The sequence below is a fragment of the Patella vulgata genome, chromosome 4 (assembly GCF_932274485.2).
Source record: "Patella vulgata chromosome 4, xgPatVulg1.2, whole genome shotgun sequence".
Taxonomy (NCBI): Eukaryota; Metazoa; Mollusca; class Gastropoda; family Patellidae; genus Patella; species Patella vulgata.
In genome coordinates this window covers 77,642,011-77,650,823 of record NC_065882.2, presented here as the reverse complement: position 1 = coordinate 77,650,823, position 8,813 = coordinate 77,642,011, and the positions used below count along the sequence as shown (strand labels likewise).

At 35.8% G+C, this 8,813-nt stretch overlaps 1 protein-coding gene across 1 annotated transcript; it reads left to right on the top strand.

Annotated features, from left to right (window-relative positions):
* On the top strand, positions 1 to 7,869 carry LOC126819383 (retinol dehydrogenase 14). The gene is made up of 8 exons (XM_050547406.2): positions 1 to 194; positions 1,717 to 1,820; positions 3,015 to 3,100; positions 3,631 to 3,853; positions 4,507 to 4,730; positions 5,788 to 5,911; positions 6,442 to 6,568; positions 7,664 to 7,869. The coding sequence occupies exons 2-8, from the start codon at positions 1,745 to 1,747 to the stop codon at positions 7,755 to 7,757; spliced, it is 954 nt and encodes a 317-aa protein (XP_050403363.1). The 5' UTR covers positions 1 to 194; positions 1,717 to 1,744; the 3' UTR covers positions 7,758 to 7,869.
* The last annotated feature ends 944 nt before the right edge of the window (positions 7,870 to 8,813 follow it).

The following is an 8,813-nucleotide window of genomic DNA, read 5'->3' as shown; positions in this document are numbered from 1 at the left end:
TGTTTTGTCTGATGAAACGGGTCGTGAAATTTCTAATATAATATTTAAGGTAAGGTGGACCTATACTCTTTTCAGTTGTCCTAATTCAAACAGCATGTGATTGGGCGTTCACGCTTAGCTGCATTAAAAGTGATTTTCCTAATATATCTCTGTAAAAACGAAAGGAAAGAAGCCATACTAAACGAAGCATAACGGTATGTAGCCAACTATAGTATTTTTATTTTTTAAATTCAAATAGTCAATGACATCCATTGATTGTATTGAATAATATGTAAGATGTGACAGTGTGTGTGGGTGTGTACGTGTGTGTGTATGTGTAAGTGGGGTGGGGTAGTACTAAATGATAAGGCTAGCTCAATTTTTCGTCATAGGTCAGGAGATGTAAACAGGGCTAGCGCAACCCTAACCCTGGACCTAGCCCCAATGTTTACCCTAACCTACAACCTCGCCAACAATCACGTGTCCTAACCTTATTTACATCTCAACGACCTTGACAAAAATTGAGCTGGCCTTAACAAATAGATTTAGCCGTGTGTGTGTGTGTGTGTGTACGACAATGCATCAATGTTATATGTATATGATGACTTGGTTGATATATAGAACATACATATAGACGTTATAGATAAATAGGTCAGTGCGGTCTATACGTAAAGACTAGATATATTTTTATTACGTTATCTGATGATAAAATGTATATAAACCTTTCTCTTTCCACGGAGGGGTACTATACAAATAGAAATGAAATGAAATGGGGTTTAAAGTCCTACTTTTCTGCACCAACTGAGCTAAATAACCCTGTGATATCATTATTGTGGAAGCAGTCGTAAAAAGACCAGATCAGACCAGACGATCAGCGGCCGTTCGGTCTACTCTTCATGAAATTTCAACTGTCAAGGCTTCTTTTACTTTCGATTCTATCACAACGTCTCAAGGGGGTGAAAATTATTGGGTTATTAATAATGTCATCACAACTTTCGCGGGAAAAGTCTGTTATGCTTAGTCCTTAAAGGGACATCAGGTAAGATTAGATAAAGAGCTGATAGTTCTCGCTATAATAGTTAACAAATAGATAATGAAAACAAAATATGCTGAAAATTTCAGTCTAATTGCTTCACTTAGCAGTTCAATTTTAGGATAGTCTCGAACGTCATAACTAACTTTGGTACGATAATAAACCAAGTCTCGACCATCCATTTTTACGTTAGATTATCCATCACAAAATGTATTCAAGTCCACTAAATATCATAGGCTAACGATGGTATCAAGAGTTTATTATGGTCTGGATAAGTTAACTGATGTCTAATTAATAATTTAGATAATATTTCAGGCCTAAAGAAAGGCCTGCAATAGGCAGATTTAGCTCTGAAATAATGTATGATTAATATACATAACAAAAGCGTTGATCAGCACGAGGGGTCGTTGCAGCGTTGATCTGAATTCGTGAAGAGAGAGAGAGAGAGAGAGAGAGAGAGAGAGAGATGGGATTGAACCTCCACTCGACACAAACTAGGTCATTTCGGGACTAACACATGGTTCAATTTTATTTCAATAATTCGCTTGCGCGTAGGGGTATTTTAGTACTTGGAGGAAATCTGAGTACCTGGAGAAAACCCACGAGGTTGAACAGGCCATTCAACTCCTTTTCACGTACAAAAATTAGTGACAAAAAAGGTTTAAAACAGTCTCAGTATTAATTGGAAATATCTTTATTTTCAGAGAAATCTGTATATGACAACTTATTAACATGGGGTCTAATCTGTCATTTCCAGAAGTTGAGATTCCACCTGAAAGAACTTATATTATCACAGGTGGAAATACAGGCAAGTGGACAAGCCTCGCACTAAAACAAACTATAGCACCTACGCAGATAAATAATATAATTTGGATGTTTATTTACATGTACTAAGACGAGCTGGCCTACATATCTAGAACATCAAGGACCACATGAAATGAAATAAATGGAATTTCACTTTAACGTCCTACCTTTTTACTAAATGAAATGAAATGGGGCTTAACGTCCTACTGTTCTGCTCATATATACTGGGCTAATGAAGACGGACATACGCCATACAGTGTGCTATGAGGGAAATTTTGCCCGGGCAGCGGCACTATCGCCTACTCTTATATCGAATTTCAACTGCCAAGGGATCTTTTACGTGCATTCTAATATATACATGGGACCTCGGTTTTTCGTCTCATCCGAAGGACTAGACAGCTGTCCTTGTCAGGCCCTGACAAGGGGGAACCATGCCGGAAAACCTGGATGAACTTTCTCGGCCAACTACCTTTATACACTAACTGGGCTAATGAAGACAGCCATACGTCATGCAGTGTGACACTACCAAGGGTTCTTTTATGTGCACACCAACGTGTAAATTGGACATCGGTTTCTCGTCTCGTCCGAACTTGCTCGGCTAACACCGGGATCGAACCTCCTGGTTACTGAGCCAGCGCCTTACTCACTGAGCCACCGTAGCTCCTCAAGTGCCACATACATCATGTAAATTATTACATATCGGAATTAATAATTCATTTGATATTCTCCTAGTCTGTTGAACCTGCTTAGCGTATAGGCTACGACAAAGATGCTGTTGTATTATATTCCGATGTATTTTAATAAAGGGGTCAGGTGGCTAAGTGGGTAGAGACGCTGGCTCACTAGCTTAGAGGTCAGGTGTTCAGTCCCTGGATAGGTCGAGAAAGTTCGTCCCGATTTTCCGGCGTGGTTCCTCCTTGCCAGTGATGCAGGACGGACGGCCTGACAAGGACAACTGTCTAGTCGTTTGGATGGGACGAAAAACCAAGGTCCCATGTACACATTGGCGTGCGCGTAAAAGATCCCTTGACAGATGGAATTCGATATAAGAGTAGGCCGTGGTGCCGCTTTCCGGGCAAAATTTCGCTCATCGCACACTGTATGGCGTATGCCCGTCTTCATTAGCCCAGTTCGGAGCAGAACAGTAGGACGTTAAACCCCATTTCATTTCATTTATATTAATAAAATCAAATTGCAGGTATTGGTTATTACATTGCTAAAGAAATATCTAGAATGGGCGGCCATGTTATTATAGCCTGTAGAAATATGAATAAAGCTGAAACAGTAAGTTTTGTTTTAATAATATCCGACCCTGCGTGAATTTCCAAACTATATCTTAAAATGAATGTGTGTTAAAGATTATGAAATAACATTATAACAATAGTTGTACTCTCTATATGTGTGTCTTCTCGTGAGGGTGGTCTCGGGGGCCACGGTGGTTTGGTGAATATGGGTTATATACAATTTAGAAGTCCCGGGATCAGAATTTTTCAGAATGTGCAGGACGGGGATTCTTTCGTAGAGGACGGAAAACTGAGGTCTCGTGTATACCTCTCGCAGCACATCAAAAAGGGTAGGCCATTAGAGACGCTGGCTGTGGAAAGTTTCCTTCATATCACTCTGCATATGTTCTATACATGTCTTCATTATCCCGGTTGGGGCAGAAAAGTGAGAAATTAAAACCATTTCATTTCATGTCATTTCATTTGTGCGTATGATCTCAGACTTAGTGTCCGTGTCTCGGGTGAGTTCCGTCTGGTTTTTCCAGTCTCAGACAATAACATTGACGATTTGTAACCCGCCATTATTTTCAGGCGATACAACAGATGCAGGAGGAATACGAGAAAGAATTTAAAGAAAAACAGGCTAAATTACCAGAAACAGAGAGAATGGAACCAAGAAGATTAAATGTCGAAAAGATGGAATTAGATCTGGCATCGTTTGAGAAAACCATGAAATTTATAGAAGAATTTAAAGCAAGGAACTGTCCATTACATGTTCTGATTTTGAACGCTGGGATACATGTCCATAATAAAGGTAAAATGGCGATAGAAATAAAAATAACCAGCAGAATCTTTTATAGTCAACTTTAATGGGAAGAGCGATCTTTCAGACAGTTTGATCATGGTCACGGTGGTTAAATAGGCACTAATTGGTGCTTATTGGGTGTGTTTGGGTAGGGGGCGGGAATCTCACTGATAACGCCGCCGGCCTGGTCTAGAAAAGACTGTGACCGAAACGTTGGTAGCTGTAACGTCGTACACGCATTATAGCAATTTTATGAAAATATTAATTTATAAGAATAGATAGAAGTGTTTTGCTGGTAATTTACATTTAATCTCACGTCACTAGCGTTATGTCCTACTATAAAGAGAGGGGGATGGGTGGGGTTTAACGTCCACTCGACACAAACTAGGTCATTTCGGGACTAACATATGGTTCAACTGTCAATAATTCGCTTGCGTGTAGGGGTCTGTAGCAGTGGGAGGAAACCGGAGGACCCGGAGAAAACCCACGCAGTTGGACAGGCGATCCTACTCCTTGTCACGTATACGACCGAGGACTCAATTACAGACCTTATGATACAACGCGCACGCGCTAACCATTCGGCCATCAAACTCCCCAGTCGGTGTAAAAGAGAGGACGTGAAAATCAATTCATTTCATATATTAATTTGTAATTATTTACAGAAATGACTGAAGATGGATATGAAATGATGTTACAGTCGAACTATTTATCAAATCTTTTGATTATTCTCCATTTTCTGCCACTTTTACAAAAATCTGGCGAAGATTGCCGAATTGTGCAGACAACATCAGCCGGCTACAGATTTGGTAAATTAGACAAGAACAATATCAACGTCCAGCAGTCATTTAGCTCAGTCACTAATTATGGAAATAGTAAACTTTTTCAGGTTAGTTTGTAGTTCTTTGTTGGAAGATTCTGGTAATGGGTAAATTGAGGTTTGACCAAAAAAGATGTCTTTGAAGTCTGTGGGACACAGAGGCAAAGTTTATTGGAAGAGTGCGCATTGACGCGCTTTGTGTAACGGTTTTATAGTTTTTGTGCCACGTGGAGGTTTTGCGCCCCATCCTAAAGGCTATTGGCTTATTTTAATCATCATTCATTCATAACCATATTGCTCGATCCGTGGGTGAGAGATGATTTTAATTTTTTGCCGTAGGCCTATTTATTAGCCTAGTCGACACAGAAGAGTAGGGCGTTAAACCCGATTTCATCATATATTTTATTATTATTTTTTTAAAGCATGTTATGTCTATACTGATATCATGTCAATGCATCGGTTAAAACGCCATGTTAAAGTAGCTAAGTCTCTAACTCAATATCATCAAAAATCTTCGACATTGAAAACACGAATTATTTGTCAATTCAAATCAACATTGGTTTTGTGATCTTACAGGGAAAAGATGGGCTTCTGATATCCAATATTCAAGACAAAATAAACATTTTACCATTGGTACACGAATCGTGTACCATACTGCGTTTCAGCGCCATTTGGAACAAGGGACTCAAAGAACAGGGCTTGACGCTATATTCTTGTCTGGAGAGCATGCGCAATAAATACCATCTGTGTAGACTGGAAAAACCAGACGATAAAGATTGCCATTCACATGAGACTTTTGGCGTATTTCGCCGAACGTAACTGATTAGAAATTACAGTAAAAACAGAAACGATTGAATGTAAATCAGTTTATATACATTCATATTACATTATTATATGCGTTGCGACCCATTTTTGTCAATTTCTAGGTCCCAAATATTAGCGATTTTGCTCCTTTAAGTCTAGTATAGTTTATTTTAGATTACGTCAATGCACAAGGGTCTGTTTCTCGACATCTTAACTAAAGATAAAATCCAAATTTTAGTAGATACTTCAATTTTGATTGGCTAAGCACTAAAATCAATCTAATATTATCCAATCATGTTAAGTCTATTATATGTTATTTTAGATCATGTCAATGCACTGGTTAACACGTCACGTTAAAGACAAGTCTGTTACTATAACAAGTTGTCATCCTGGTTATGTTAAAACACAGATGACCCAAGGTTATTCTTTTGGTCGAGCAATGGCAGGTAATTAATTATTTCCTTAATACAATAATCCGATATCTCTGAATTGTGTTCCATCTATAAAGATTTATAGATTCGTGAAACAAAGGTATACCTTACCCTTTCTAGAACAGCTTATAAGACTTATTTATAATTATTCTTTATTTTATTTTAATAATAATCCTGTCTTGCTTGGTGGGCGGGGGGTGGCCGAATGGTTAGCGAGTGCGCGCTATATCATAAGGTCTGTCATTGAGTCAACTGGCGTGGTTTCGATTCCCCCGTTGTACGTTACAAATAGTAGGGTCACCCGTCCAACCTTAAATAAAATTGAATCATATGTTAGTCGCGAAATGACCATCTTGTGTCAAGTGGACGTTAACCCCATCTCTCTCTCTCTCTCTCTCTCTCTCTCTCTCTCTTATTTTTCGAATATGTTTGGTTTAGCACTTTGTTTAGATTTTGGAAGACATGCATCACTTTATTATATGTTATAGAGATTATTGGGGCGTGTATGATTAAAATTGATTAATTTGATCGATCTTTTATTTTAGCTTTCTCTCGTAATGGCTATGAAGGAGCTACAACAATAATAAAAGCTGCTACAGATCCAGCGTATAAAGGAGAGACTGGTGTATATTTCTCTAATTGTAAAATAGATTCAACAACATCTTATCCTAAGTAAGATTTGTATTTCCTTATCCTAAGTATAGATTTTATATTTCCTTATCCTAAATATGATTATCCTAAATATGATTTATATTTCCTTTTCCTAAGTATGATTTGTATTTCCTTATCCTAAGTATGATTTGTATTTCCTTATCCTAAGTATGATTTGTATTTCCTTTTCCTAAGTATGATTTATATTTCCTTAACCTAAGTATGATTTGTATTTCCTTATCCTAAGTATGATTTAGGTTTCCTTATCCTAAGTATGAGTTTAATTTTCTTATCCTAAATATGATTTATATTTCCTTTTCCTAAGTATGATTTATATTTCCTTATCCTAAGTATAGATTTTATATTTCTTTATCCTAAATATGATTTGTATTTCTTTATATGATTTATATTTCCTTATCCTAAGTATGATTTGTATTTCCTTATCTTAAATATGAGTTTTATTTTCTTATCCTAAATATGATTTATATTTCCTTATCCTAAGTATGATTTAGGTTTCCTTATCCTAAGTATGAGTTTTATTTTCTTATCCTAAGTATGATTTATATTTCCTTATCCTAAATATGATTTATATTTCCTTATCCTAGGTATGATTTGTATTTCCTTATCCTAAGTATGATTTGTATTTCCTTATCCTAAGTATGATTTGTATTTCCTTATCCTAAGTATGATTTGTATTTCCTTATCCGAAGTATGATTTATATTTCCTTAACCTAAGTACTTATCCTAAGTAAAACTTCTATTTTCTTATCCGAAGTAAGACTTATATTTGTTTATCCTTAGTATGATTTTAATCCTATTGTAAGACTCTATATTAGATCCTTGGTTGCTATAAAACCATGGAGTAAAACGATTATATAATCAAAATGCATAATATTAGTCATGTAAATTTCTCTGTTTCTTCTCATTCTTGTTTTAAAAAGTAAGGTTTTTATAATGAAAGACCCAATATTATTCCAACAGCATCTTTTCAAATTATTGACCACGTCATACGTCATAATAATGAAACGCCATTATAGTTATTTTCTGGTGTTTTTTTATATATATTTTCTTTTTTACTATTTCAGAAGTAAACATAATTATTTTTTTTTATTGCAGGAACGTTGAACGCCAGGATGAATTGATGACGTACAGTTTTAAAGTTCTGGATAAATATTTATCACGTGACGTTAAACAATACATTGATATTTAATTCATCCTCTAGATAAATATTTACCACGTGATGTTAAACAATATATGGATATGTAATAATATTTACCACATATGTAATTATATGGGTAATTGATTCACTAGATAAATTAATGATAATAAACAATATGTTGATATGTAATTTATTGTCTTGTCTAGATAAATATTTGATATGTAATTCATTCTCTAGATCAATTTGTACGAGACATTAAACAATATATTGCTACGTGATTGCTGTGTGATTGCTACGTGATTGCTATGTGATTGCTATGTGATTGCATATGTAATTGATTCATATTAATATGTAATTGATTCATATTAATATATAATTGATTCATATTGATATGTAATTGATTCATATTAATATGTAATTGATATATGTTGATATGTAATTGATATGTAATTGATTCATATTAATACGTAACTGATATGTAATTAATTCATATTGAGATTTAATTGATTTCTGTTGATATGTAATTAATTCATATTGATAAGTAATTGTTTTGTGTTGATTTGTAATTCGTTATGTGTGGTATGTAGTCCACTGTATCTGCGTGCGATATTCAACCGCAATCAACAATTTATTAATTTTTTCTCATATTAAAGGGTATATTTTCTCAAATAATTGTAAATATGCAACCAATCAAGAATTTATTAATTTTTTCTCATACGAGCGTATTATGGTATATTTCTTCAATAATTTCAATCTTCACATAAATATTAGGAAAGGTTATGTTTAATAATTATTGTCAGCTGATCTCATTTTATCGAATTCCAACTGCCAAGGGATCTTTTGCGTGCACGCCAATGTGTACACGTAAAAGATCCCGTGACAGTTGGTGTTCGTAATAAGTGTAGACCGTAGCATCTTCCTGACAATGTCTGTCTACTACATCGTTAACACTGTTCATCACGTGCATTTTGCATACCGATAGTCCATTGGCCAATCACGCTATTTTACCGAGATTTCGCCTAATAGTCTGGATGCAGCTATGGTGGGTGTGGCGCCAGGCAGGGTAAGCTTACTCTTCCGGACACCTGTTACCACTGTTTGTCGTGT